This window comes from Ochotona princeps, chromosome 6 (genome assembly GCF_030435755.1).
Source record: "Ochotona princeps isolate mOchPri1 chromosome 6, mOchPri1.hap1, whole genome shotgun sequence".
NCBI classification, from domain to species: Eukaryota; Metazoa; Chordata; class Mammalia; order Lagomorpha; family Ochotonidae; genus Ochotona; species Ochotona princeps.
This window is the reverse complement of record NC_080837.1, coordinates 57,148,895-57,163,136: the sequence shown is the minus strand read 5'-3', so window position 1 is coordinate 57,163,136 and position 14,242 is coordinate 57,148,895. Positions and strand designations below refer to the sequence as shown.

Genomic DNA, 14,242 nt, shown 5'->3' with positions numbered 1-14,242 from the left:
TTGTACTTCTTGCGCTTACCTGCAGAGACTGTGTCCTGATAGAGAATATCTCATTGTAGTTTGGTTTGCATTTATCTGATGCTTAATGACTGAGCCTTTATTTTTATAAGCTTGTTAGCTGTTTGTAACATTTACCAAATATTGAATTAGGTTATTTGTAGTGTTTTGTGTTGTTTTTGCTGTTGAGTTTTTTGCAAAGTCTATATATTTGGGGATGTTAACCTCCTAAAAAATACGCGCTTTTTTTGATATATTCTATTTTTCAAGTTTCTCTTTTGCTCTGTAAATTGTTTCCTTTCCTAACCAGAAGCCTTTTAGTTTGATGTAATTCCACATCTGTTTTTGCTTTTGTTGCCTGTGTTTTGGTGTCACATCCCAAAAAGAGTCATTGCCCAGACATTAAAAAGCTTTTCCCACATGTTCCCTCCTGCGTCCCTCACCCCTCCAGTAGTAGTTTTGTAGTTTCAGTGCTCATGTTGAAGCCTTTGGTCAGTTTTGATTTGATTTTTGCATGTGACGTGAAATAAGGGTCAGTTTCATTCTTCTGCATCTGATTATGCAGCTTTCCTTTTGTATTCTTGACCACTGTTGAATATCAATTGATAGTGGGGTTACAAATGAAATCCAGAGTATTTTGAGGCTGGTGATACGGTAGGTAGAAATTGTAAGATGTGTAAACTGCTACCTGCCATGCAGGCATCCCATATGGATGCTGGTTCAAGTCCAAGTGCCTTCTCATATGATCAGGTACCCCATTAATGTGCCTGGAAAGCAATGACAGATGGCCTAAGTCCTTGGGCCCGAACCTGTGTGGGAGACCTGGAAGTATATCCTGGCTCTGGACCAGCGCAGCCTTGGCTGCAGTGAGCATGTGGGGAGTGAACCAATGGATGGACAATCTCTCTCTGTCTCTCTAGCTTTGCCTTTCAAATAAATAAATGAGTATTTTTACAAAAATAAAAAATCTTTTGTTTTAGTTTTTGGATGTCTAGATTGGATAATTTTTGCTGTGAAAATTAATATTTCTGTGAGGAAAATATTTGTTGAAAAGTTGACAATCCAGAAAATGCGTAAGAAGAGACTACGTTGAGATATTTGTTCTGATTCCTCATTTCGATAATATGTAAAATAAAGTAGGAAACATTTAAATTTTTTCTTTATATGCCTAGAATAACTAACCTGCCCTGTTATATTTGATTGTTTTTACTCTGTAGAGTTAAATTTGATTTATATTTTCATTTGACATCTTTATCAAAATGTACATTAACAGTAAATCTTATTTTTAATTTCTTTATGAATTTATTTTGATGTTTACATGGTTGTGAAGGTTATATATCCATATGAATTGCTGATTAGTGTGGGAAGGGTTAAGGTATGGGAAAGTACGTGAGACAATTGTTTCCAATTGGAGAGGGCTCATCCTAGCAGCCTAACTTCATCAGTATATGCAGATGGGGGAATGCCCTCTTGATATCATCTTAGGGTCCCTGATTGGAGTCTGTTCCCATGGTATTGCTTAAGTGGTTTTGATAGTTCTGAGATGTTATTGATTTTGTTACACCAAGGATGAGGAAATCCTTCAAAGGTCCATTGGCTGACATAGTCTGCTGTATAGTCTCTATTGACCCAGATAACTTGGCTGTCAAACCTTGGGCAAAAGAGTTGTCCAATTTGTTCTGCCATGGTACTAAGTGTCCTCTTTAGGCTGCAGTGAGCTGTCATGTCTCCCATGTGTGTCTGAGCTTGCCATCTTCTGCATAACTTTGGGAACCAGTAACACCCAGTTCTGATTATGTGCACTCCACGGATGGACCGCAGTCCCTGTGGTTTACCTTGTGGTAGAAATTTTGAATCTAATGGTCTAGTTCAGGGTGTCCCCAAAGAAACCTCATCATAAGTAACCCAGGCCTGACTCCCATGTATGCCAGCTAGTATGGAGTCTAACTCAGTCCATCCCTTACATCAGCCTACACATAACACTGGTGGTTGTTGTCACCTGGTCAGTTCTGTCCCTGGTCCCATCTCTTAAGCAAACCAACAGATGCTGTGGCTCAGCCCAGCCCTGCCCATCACACACTCAGTCCTCACACACACCACCAAGAACTGCAACCTATTTGGAGTGACCCCTGCTCCCAGCCCTGGTCCCTGCGTATGCCAGTATGTGCAACAGACTGATCCAGTCAGTTCATCGTCCTATTTGGTGCTTCACACATAAATGGATGATGCAGCCTAGCTCAATCCAACTAGCCCCACTATCCATCCCACACTTACGCCAGTGGGTACTTCTGCTTGTTCAGCCAGGCCCACCGCCAGCCATGGTTCACCAGAGGAAGCTGCAACCTAGCAGAGAAATGTCCATAGGCTTGCTGCAAGTCCTGCTCCCAGGCCTGAATCTTGTACTTTGCAGGTGGTTCTGCAGTCTAGCCTGACAGGACTTACCTCCATTCCCAGCACTTGCCAGTTTATGCAATGACAAAGCCTAAACATCCTGTACTTACTCTGGCTCATGCATGCACAGTGGATGTGGATGCTTATCCTAGCCCGGCTCTTCTGTCTAATGCAGCTCACGTGTAGTGCAATAGATTTTGTAAACCTACCCAGTCTGGTCTGCCCCAAGTCCCAGCTCTCACACTCACCAGTGGGAGCAGTGGCCCAGCAGGGAAGCCCCTGCAGCTTCCGTCCTGGCTCACCCCCCTGGGGTGTTACATGAGCTGGTTACATATGCTGGTGGGTGTTGTGGCCCAGTCTTGCGTATCTCACTTCACTTCAGCATTCGCTGGCAGGTGCTGCATCCTGGCTCAACCTCGCCTGTCCCTGGTTCCAGCTAATGCTGGCATGTGCTGCAACCTAGCTCACTCAATCCAGCCCAGCCCAGCCACAACTGTAAATCTTTAGAATCAGTATGATACAATGTTACTTTTTAATTTAAGGTTACATTTGCACTGAGCTTTGTGAGAAAATAATTATGTCATGAAAAAAGGATCCTGTTCTGAGATTTTGTGTTGTGGCTTTTCATTTAAGGGGATGTATAGTTATTGTGTAATGGAGATCATCATATCCAGATGTGAGGATACAATGTAGTATGCATCTCTACTTCAAGACAAAGATGGACTCCCAACGAAACTGTTTACTATATCTTGACAATAGGATGCTGGACTCTCTGCCCTTGTCCATGCCCACAATGATGGACATGTGACTGTGCATGAAGAACTATACTATAGTAATGATATAGGGGAACTCAGCGAAGAGGGGGCGGGAGAGATTTGGGGAGAGGGTAAGGGAACTCCCAGGGCCTATGGAACTGTATCATAAAATGATAATAATAAAAAGTAAAATTTTTAAAAAGATATCACAAATAAAACATTTTTGTTCTTTCCGTTAGCTGTTCATCATAGGATTTTTGTGTGTTTACAAGAGATTTGTAGTCAAAAGGCTTTTTGCAATAATGAATTGATTAAAATAGTGTTTGTATCTCAGTAATAATAAGTGTATTGTGGTTTTCAGCAAAGGAAAACAATGTCATTATTTTTCTTCCCTTTTTTGTTAGGCATTTTTATTACCCATCTGTGAAGCAGCTGCTATGAGGAAGGTGGTTAAGGTATATCAAGAATGGATTCAGCAGGAGGAAAAGCCTTTGTTCATGCAGGAGCCTGAAGAAATTGTAATGACTTCTTCAGATTTACCTTGTATTAACAGTGTTACTGACCATGAGATTCCAGTGGAAGGAGAAAAACGAGAAGAGGTAAAAGTGTACGACTGACACATTTTAGTGTACGTTGAACAGGTTAAAGTTTGCAATACTGTAATGATATGTTAGCATAACTATACTTAGTCAATAGGTAGAAAGATCTTTTAGTATATACTACAATTTTGGCAATATAGTAGTAGTTACTTAAGTACCCTGAAAGTTTTGTGATGTCAGTTTTTAAATATTAATATTGTGATGTTACACTAGCTGTTTAAGTCATTGTCTATATCAAATAGATGCTGTTACAAAGATGTGCTATTTCAAATTGTGCTACATAAAAAGATGGATGTTATTATACAAAGTTCATAGGATAATTACCAAGCTACAACTCTCCGTTTTCTGGAAGTGCAGTGCTGTCTCAATCTAGAAGCGCTTGCTCAGCACAGACCAGAGTTTGCTGTCATTTTCCCTGGGATGCTTTGCAGCTATAGATGTGAAACATCCTGACCTGGTAATATTAAGTGGTCTGTGATAAGAAAGATGAGAAATGAAAGAGATAACATTTGTGTCCCCAATTTCATTTCATTCTTAAGTCTATGTGAAGTTTGGTTTTTTTTTGGTTAATGAAACTTTTTCATAGGTCTAATTCTGTAAGATGCAGAAATATAGGTGGAGTGCAAAAAGTAATGTTTGTCTAGTTTGCCTTTTCATGAAAACTTTTTTTAAAGATTTATTTTTTATTTTCATTACAAAGTCAGATATACAGAAAGGAGGAGAGACAGAGAAGAAGATCCTCCATCCAATGATTCACTCCCCAAGTGAGTGCAATGGCCAGTGCTGCACCGAACCGAAGCCAGGAGTAGGAACTTCTTTCCGGGTCTCCCACACAGGTGGAGGGTCCCAAGGCATTGGGCCGTCCTTGACTGCTTTCCCAGGCCACAAGCAGGGAGCTGGATGGAAAGTGGAGTTGCCGGGATTAGAACCGGCGCCCATATGGGATCCCGGTGTGTTCAAGGCGAGGACTTAAGCCACTGGGCCACTGCGCCGGGCCCTTCATGAAAACTTTGATAAAAATATTTATCTTACTCTGGGTAGAAATGATTGTAAAATCCATTTACCCTGGCTTCCTGTATTTAATCAAGTTATTAAGGTCTGAGTGTATAGGTAGAGTCTACAGGAATTATACTCAGAGCATTCCTGCTTCTAAGAAAAGGATAAATGCAACTAGAAGAGATATTTTAAGTTGATACAACCAACTATTTTAAGAATCTTTATTTTCAATCAAATATCAATTTTTTATTATCTTAGGAAAAACCCTATCAAAAGATATGTTTTCTTTAGTGCTTATAGTCATGTTATTCCTGTGTGTATTGAGCCTAAGTTGCATATTTACTATTCTTATCGAATAAAGAGAGGGAGAAATAACGGTTGGGTTAGTGATAAAAATGTGTTGTAAAGGTGTCTTCTGTTGATTCTTAGATATTGCTCCAAGTTTTGCATTAGAAATGGGATTTCTGAAACGGTCAATCTCTTTCTGTGATAGTGTAAACCAGAAAACAAAAGGTGGAATTACTCATTGGTTTATATTTGTAATAAATTCAGTATAAAATTCATTTAAGTTTAAGTATTGGCATTAGGAATGTTGTAAAGGGCCAGTGCAGTGTCTCAGTGGCTAAATCCTGACCTTGCATATGGGTGCTAGTTTGTGTCCTGGCTGCTCCACTTCCCTTCCAGCTCCCTGTTTATGACCTGGGAAAGCAGTCAGGACGACCCAGGACCTTGGGATCCTGCACCTGGAAGGGAGATCTGGAAGAATGTTCTGGTCCTGGGTTTGGATCGGCTCAGCTCTGGTCTTTGGAACCATTTGGGGAGTGAACCTGTGGATGGAAGATATTTGTCTCCCTTCCCTTCTCTCCTGAAATCTGATCTACCTTTCCAATAAAAATAAATATTTTTTAAAAGGAATGTTGTAAAATATAATTAGGTTATAAATTCAAATATGTATAAGTAGGTCTTTTAATGCATACATTATCTGTATATTTTAAAAGCTTGAAAATGCAAGATGGGGGCATCAGCGCATGCTTGTCTGTGTCGTTATAGGAGGCTTAGTGATCCCTGGTCGATCCCACGAAATCACAGTGGTTTCTTGATGTGTGTGACAACAAAACACTCTGAGAAATTTCAGAGTACTTTCTTTCTTTTTCTTTTTTTTAAGATTTATTTTATTTTTATTGGAAAGTCAGATATACAGAGAGGAGGAGGGACAGAAAGATCTTTTATCTGCTGATTCACTCCCCAAGTGGCCACAATGGCTGGGGCTGATCCAATCTGAAGCCAGGAGCCAGGAGCCTCTTCCAGGTCTCCTACATGGTTGCAGGGTCCCAAGGCTTTGGGCCATCCTCGACTGCTCTCCCAGATCACAGGCAAGGAGCTGAATGGAAAGTGGGGCAGCCGGGATTAGAACCGGCGACCATATGGGATCTCTGCGTGTTCAAGGCGATGAGGACTTTAGCTGCTAGGCTGCCAGGCCCAGAGTTGCTTTCTAAAGCATTGTATTCCCCACATCTGGAACCAGTGTTGGAGGGATAATCATTAAAAAAACACTTTTTTTTTCCAGTTTAAGGTTTAGCATGAAGACAAACATGCAGAATTTTTAAAAGCACTGTTCCTGGTAGGATCCTAGAGAATGAAGGATATGGGGGAAAATACCTAACTCTCCCGGTAGAAATAAGGACATGTTTCACCAAGTGGGTAAAATAATACAAAGAAAGAGTCTACAAGTCGAGAAAGAGCATCTACAAAGGATGAGAAACCTTTATGTTATTTTCTTTTCATTGGCTCAGAATAAGTGGGAGAGAGTATATTTTATTTATTTTATATTACAGAGATGCCATTATGTATCTTTTTTTTTCCAATGTGTTTATGTATTTGAAAGGCAGACTTAGAGAGGGAGACAACTTCCATTCACTGGTTCACTCCCTAAATGACCGAACAGTCACAGCTACACTGGCCAAATCCAGGAGCTGCTGCCAGATGTCCCACATGGGGTCAGGGGCCCAAGGCCTTGGGGTATCTTTCACTGCTTTCCCAGACACATTAACAGGAAGCTGGATCAGATGTGAAGTAATTGGCGCTTTAACTGGTGTCCATATAGGATGTTAGCACTGCAGGCTGTGATTTAAGTCAATATAACACAGTGTTTCCCAAGGAGGAAAATTTTCTTTTTATAAATTTTATTTTTTTTAATGATTACATGGTTGATCAGGGTGGGAAGGATCAAGGTTTAGAGAAAATTGGGTGAATTCATTGCTTCCAAATTTGCTATTTTTTCTTGTTCCTGGGGGAAGGAAATAAAGGGGGAAACCACTCGTGACTTTCCACACATCCCAGTACCCAGGGATGAGGAACGGCCACCTCATATCAACCCAGAGTCTCAATGTGTACATACTACAAGGGTTCTGTCCAAGTGGTTTGGATAGTTCAGAAATGCTGCCGATTTCACCAATCCAAGGATGATGTCACCCTCCCAATGTTCATTGGCTCCATTCACCAAGATTTTTTGCTGTCATCGTTTGTTTGGCGTAGTTGTCCAGTTAGTTCTGTTTTTCTGCTATGGTACCAAATGTGCTGCCTTATTCTCCTTTTACAACAGGGCCTGTGTTGACTGCTCTATCATTAAGTAGGACATGTTATTACATGTGTGTCCAAGTACCTGGGCCAGGTGTCCCAAGCATCACCAGATCCCCTACCCCTGGGGCTCACGAACCTAACATCCACCTAGTAGGTGGGCCACAGGGCTGGGACAGGAGACCCAAGCCCTGATGGATCCCCCACCCCCGGTGTTCACAAAACCAACACCCACCTAGAATGTGGGCCCTAGGATCTAGGCCAAGTGACCCAAACCCTACTGGTTTCCTTGTCTCTGGGGCTCAGGAACCCATCCCGTACCACACAGGTGGGCCCCATGATCTGAGCCAAGCTATCTGAACACTGTCAGATCCCCCTCCCTGGGACTCACGTACCCGTCACCCATTTGGCCCAGACTGACATGACTCACCTCACCTTAGCATCCACAGTTTTGTTGCACAGCCTGGCCTAGTCTAGTCCAGTTCCTGCTGGTGGGTGCTGCAGCCTGTCCCATTCCAGCCTGATTGCTGTCCCAGTCCTAAAGTGAACTGGCTGATGTTACGGCCTAATCTGGCTCCTCCTGCCTCCTGCCCTGGTTCTGAGATCTGCCAGTGGGTGTGATGTGCTGGCCCAGACTGGTCTGTCCCCAGACCTGCCTCACATGTATGCCTGCAGGTACTGTAACTTGGCATGGTCTGGGCTGCTCCTTGCCTTGCTTGTTGCACTCACCTGCAGGGGCTGAGTCCCAGTGAAGGAATTAAGGAGGGAAAAATTTAAAAAAGAAATGTACCAAATGAAATATTTGTTTGAATGGTTTTAACTTCTGAGAGCTTCCAAGTTTGTAAGACCTTGTAACAGCTAATATTTAAGCAAAAAGCTATAGTCCTACTGGTTTAATGTATTCATATTAGAATGAGGGAGATTTTGCTATTTTTTTAATTGATTTATTTTTATTGGAAAGGCAGATATACAGAGAGAAGGAGAGACAGAGAGAAACATCTTGAATCTGCTGGTTCACTTCCCAAGTGGGAGTTGGGTGGGAAGTGAAGCAGCTGGGATACGAACTAGCGCCCATATGCGATCCTAGCACATGCAAGGCGAGGACTTTAGCCACTAGGCTACTGTGCTATGTACAAGATTTTGTTGTTATGTAGGATAACTACAAACACATAGTTAGAAGATCTCTCTCCCTCTGGTTCTCAATTTGTCTTTTAATTAAATTAAAAAATTTTTAAATCTCTGGTTGATAGTCATGAGTGTTTTTTTAAATCTTTGTATTTTTGTCAGAACAGTTTTTCCAGTATTTGTTGCTTCTGTAATGAAGCAGGATATCATCTATTTGGAAAGAAACCTATATAGCAGTAGGACCTAACAGTTGCGTTCATCTTTCCAGTTTACTGACCTGTTGTACCATTCTTACTAATGAAAGATATTTCTCTTCAGGAAAATGGGACCAGTATTGCTGATCATGTTCGAAATTCCAACTGGGCAAACAATGGCTCCTACCCGGATGCCCTTCCTAATGCCCCGGAGGAAGCCACGGAAGAAAACATACGAGCTGGTACCCAGGCAGTTTTGCAGGTGGCTCACTTTGTTTTTTAAAAGTAGTAACATTTCTGATATATAGTTATTTAGATGTACCCAGTTCACTATCCACATTGTCATTATCCATATTCATTTCTTCCTTAAAGTCCCCACCAAAAATATGTTAATGAACTTTTTATATTACTGTTCTAGAATATTTCTCAGTGTATATAAATTGTGTCCTGATGCGGAATTTCCAGTTTCTCACTTCCAGATAGTACTACAGTGAGGTTTTTATTTATACTTGTATTTTTGTGCTTGGCTTAAGTTTCCCTAGGGTATATACCAAAAATAGAATTGCTTAGTTGTAGGATTTGTACATTATTAGATTTGCTTTACTGTTGTTGCCAAATTGTTCTCTAACATGTCTATTGTGATTTTAAAGTCCCTGGCCTAGAATTTGTTAGTCTCATTTCCTCATCTCCTCCCCATTTGCTAGTAATACCAAAGTTTAATTTTTTGCTACTCTTAAATGTGAAGTATTTTCATTTGTAAAAAAAAATGTGCTTTCTTGTTTGCATTTGCTTTACCTGCTTTACAATGGAGTATTTGAACATCCTTGCTCATCTGTGGTTTGCCTATTCATGGGCTTTTTCCATTGGTCTATTGTTGCATGTTTGTCTTGTTCTTAGTTATCTTTGAGATTTGATTATATTCACTCTTTCTAAAAGGAAATTATTGTGATTAAAACTATGTGTGAACCTTGTGTTATTAAAGCAGTTGTATGCTTTCCAGTCCTAAACCTGTGTGGTTTGTCAGGAGTACTATACAAAATCCATCATTCTTTCTACTGACTGCTTCTCAGATTGGGTTCTTGAACTGTTTTTCCCATATTTCATTGGCCTACTAAAGGTCCCTGGGAATAATTTCTTAAAAGTTTTTTTGGTTTATTCTTGTACTTGGCTTATTTTCTTTGGATGCCCTCTATAGTAATTGTATATTATCTAGACAAGCATACAAATAATTCAATTGAAAGAGTACATTAGAGGGTCAGATGTTGGGCCTTTGGGTAAGCTGCTCTTTGGAATGGAATGTCTGGATTCCAGCTGGAACTGTGTTCTGGATTGCAGCTCCCTGCTAATTCCTACCAGACAGGGAGTTGGGTCCCTGCCATTCATGCCAAGATGCACATTGAGTTCTCTCAGCTGAATGCCTTTGGCCTGGCTCAGCCCTGACTGTTGCAGGAGTTTGGGGAGTGAACCAGGAGATGGTTCACTGTCTGACTCTCCTATAAGGTTGAGAAAGAATTTTTTCAAAAGAAAGTTTAAATTGCAGATATCATTGCTAGGGGCAGAACATTAGAGTTAGCTCATAATGCTCTTAGGTTTGTTTCTGGTCCCCACGTGCTCAGTACATAAGTGTGTTTTGAATGAGAAATTTGTCACTGAAATTCTGTTTTGAATAGTTCATGATTTTTCCCCCCATAGGTTTTCATTATAAATTCATCAAACATATTTCTCCTTGAACCTGCAAATGATATAAAAAATCTTTTGGATGAACACACAGATATGTGTAAACGTATTCTTAACATTTACCGGCACATGGTTGTACAGGTGTCAATGGACAAAAAAACCTGGTAAAAAAAATTTTTTTTATTCTTTATATGTGTGGGTTTTAAAAAATTGTGTATGCATTATGGTAATTTTTGGAGAAACAATGTCTATATGAACAGAAATTGTTAACAATTATATAGTGGTGCCCATTAATGAATGAATATTTTATATAGTAATTATTGTGACAGTTGATTTCACTTTATCTCCTACATCTTTGTTCAGATTTCCACAAAATTCTTTGGATTATCTTTCTAAAGTGAGCATAAACTCTCACCACCTCCAAGGGATATATACGTGCAAATGATTTTATGCATATATGAATGAATGGATGGATGAATGAATGAATGAATATATGGCCAACTGAATGTGAGAGTGAATGCCTGATTCCTTATACTAGAGATCAAAGCTATGTTAGCTAGACTACCTGTCAAATCTGTGCTTTGCTTTTTCTTTCTTCAGATTTTCCTCTCCCTTGCAGGATCCTGCTTTCTGGAATGATCCGATTGCTCTTTCCTTTCTGAACTTGTCTGTAGTTCCTGCCTTCTTTTCCCGTGGTTACCAGAACTATCCTTTAGACTCAGTCTTGCTTCTAATTGTTCCTATAGTTTTGCCTCACTTGCTTTCATTCTGTATTTATACCTTTGTCTTGTTGAAATTGTATTCATCCCTTAACTATTTATGAGTGTAAATGTCTGTTTTACCCACTCAGAAGCACTGTAAGGTATATGTGTGTTCACATTTTCATTTCCTAATATATTGGATCATATATTGCAGATACTCCATAAGTATTTACTTAATTAAATGGTAAAATAGTCCATTTGGAAAGATGGAAGAGAAGTTCTGCAATTAAAAAAAAAATGATACAAAGGTGTTATAAAATTCGAGCAAAGAAAAGCTTAAAAAGAAAAAGGTTATCCAAAAGGTCACTCTAGACACATTGGTGGTTGTTTGAACATCTGGCTCACCACACATCAACTCAGTTATGCAGTATTACATATCTTACGTCCCTAATCCAAAAAACTCCAGAACTGAACACTTTGAATACTGACATGATGCCATAAGTAGAAAATTCCACACCTGATCTCATGTGACAGATTGCAGTCAAAATGCAAGTACTTGAAAAAATTATGTAAAATTACCTTCAGACCATGTGTATAAGGTGTAGGGTGTCTATGAAACATAAATGGATTTCAAGTTTTGTCTTGAGTCTCATCCATAGTACAGATCATTATGTATATGCAGGTATTTCAAATTCTGGGCAAAGATCCAAAATCTGAAACATTTCTTGTCTCTAGCAGTTTAGATAAAGGATACCAAGTTTCTGTATTCTGTATGTACTGTAATGTTTAACTAGTCCCTATTAATGAACATGCCTTGCATATATATTAATTCTCTTCCTTGGAATTGTTTTTAATGCTTGAAGTACTTGGTCAAAGCATATGCTTAATCTATATTTTGCTGTATATAAAAATGGCTTTATTTTGAAAGAATAATAGTATTAGAATTATGTGTGTGAGTAGTTACCATTATCATTTGAATACCTTTGTTTCATAACTTTCTAAGCATTTTATATAAATTTTCATGAATCTTGCAGTATCCCTTGAGATTGATAACATTCCCATTTTATATGTGGTAGTTCCTGGGACAAAAAAAACAGCCTGTTCAAATACCTCGTAATTATCAGAGATTTGAACAGTGGTCTTTCTGCCTTTGCTAACTGTCCTCACTGTACACTTCTTTTGCTAATTTTTTGGGGGGTTTTTCCTTATATGCTTTGACAATGATGAGCAAGATTATAATGACAGACTTCTATATGTGGTACACAGTTTTGAAGTTTTTTCTTAATTGTTTATGTTCCCTCAAAATAACAGTATTTTGGAAGATTATTTGCATAGTTAAATTGGATTTCCAAGATTTTATTGGAGCCCCTACTATGGTATTACAAAGCAAATTAATTGGTATTTAAGTGAATTATGGTTTAGTCACAGAGCAGATAGAATTTATATGGGGAATCTAAGTCTTTTTGAAAATATGGTTGACTTCAAATAGGTTTTCATTTCATTTAGGTGAGCTAGAAGCCCATGTTTATAAAGGTAACCTTTAATTTGTATTCAGTGAGTTAACAGATGCACTTATTTTCCAAAAATTGGAGAATCTTTAGTTGAATGATAGTTTTATATTCGATTTTGTCATCATTTCACAGAAAAGCCATGATGTGTGGATGTGAGATCTGTTGCTGTCTGTGCCACATGTCTTGTGGTGACTCTGGTGTAATCCTGCATACTTAACGGGCTTTTTAAACTGGCCAAAAGAGAGTTGGCTATGGTAGATCCTTGGGCTGCTGCCAGCTAGTTGGATACTCAGCTGAAATTCTCTTGTCAGCCTTTTGTTTTTCCTGTGTGGTTCAGTCAATTTCTGGATATCAGGCACAAATAAAATAGTTTTGTGGTTTTAATTGTAAGCCCTTGGGAGAAAGAGGTAAGGTAAGGATATTAGAATTTACTTGACTTCACTTTTTTTTTTTTCATTTTTAAAATTTATTTTTGACAATCTTTACATAGTTAATTAGGGCAAAAAGGTTCAAGGGCTACAGGAAAGTGGGTGAGACCATTATTTCCACATTGTTTTTTTTCCTGTATTGACTTCACTTATAAAACACAGAAGAAAAAAATTTAAATGGCAAAAATAAAAAAGATATAAAGGAGCAATAGAATTATGCCCTTGGTTAGTTATCAGGCTCTTTGTGATCTGTTGATATTAAAATATCTGGCAGCTTTTGAAATTGAGCCTGATATGTGTCGATTTTTTATCTCTGTTTTGTGAGGATGGGCTAGGTGGGTGAGTATCCAGACAGAGCTCTGCTGTAGAGGAGTGTTCTTCCAACGACTCTGGGTCACTGCTTGGTTGGTGAGTGGGAGGGAGGTTGGCAGCCATCTCCAGACTGGCTCCCTCATTAGCTGTTGTGTAGATTTTTATGCAGAAATGTAGTTTGGCTGAAAATGTTTTTAAAATAGCTGATCTAGATGTTTGCAGTGACATTTTTAAAAAGTTGTAATAATGAAAGGATTCTATAAGTTTGAAGTTGTCTTTCAAAGATGTTTAAGGAATGAGGTATTTCAAAGGTAACAAGGTAACACATTTATAATAATTATGAATTTGAAAGTTAACCATTAACCAAAAGGAAATACATCCAAAAAGAAAACATTAATCAATCTTTTTACTTTAAGGGAACAGATGCTGCTTGTATTGCTCAGAGTCACGGAGTCTGTACTGAAGATGCCATCACAAGCTTTTCTGCAGTTCCAGGGGAAAAAAAATATGAACTTGGCAGGTCGACTTGCAGGACCACTTTTCCAGGCAATAAAAATAAATAGATGGATAGATATGTTTGGTTTTATTTATTTATTTTTTCACAATTCATTGAACCTTGAAATTCTTACCTGGGGAAAAAAGCTTTAACAAATCATTTTGTATGGAAGAATCTTTTGTAAAAAGATTTAATTTAAAATTTAATCATGTAAGTAGGTTACTTACCATACATACAAATGCCCAGCCCTGGTATAAGAATGGATAAATTATTATGAAAAAGGTGTTTTAATAGACTGATATTTCTTGTACATCATGGGACATATTTATGGCTTCATAAACTGGCAAAAGTGCATCAGGAGTACTAGCCTTGTTGTTATCTTTGAATTCCCAAATCTCTTATATTGTTAGGAAAGAAAACTTTTTCATAGTAATGAATAAGTAATAAATAATCAAGGTTTATTTTTATTATGTCTTCCTATAA

The 14,242-nt window shown here is 38.7% G+C and overlaps 1 protein-coding gene across 8 annotated transcripts in view; it reads left to right on the top strand.

The window, feature by feature from the left end:
• The window catches only part of RALGAPA1 (Ral GTPase activating protein catalytic subunit alpha 1), a 214,207-nt gene that overhangs the window by 53,756 nt on the left and 146,209 nt on the right, over window positions 1-14,242 (top strand). For all 8 annotated transcript variants that reach the window (XM_004584764.3, XM_058666350.1, XM_036495464.2 and 5 more), the window contains exons 11-14: window positions 3,548-3,742; window positions 8,759-8,896; window positions 10,327-10,475; window positions 13,680-13,809. In XM_004584764.3, coding sequence (XP_004584821.2) covers window positions 3,548-3,742; window positions 8,759-8,896; window positions 10,327-10,475; window positions 13,680-13,809 — 612 coding nt within the window. The remainder of the gene's footprint in view (window positions 1-3,547; window positions 3,743-8,758; window positions 8,897-10,326; window positions 10,476-13,679; window positions 13,810-14,242) is intronic.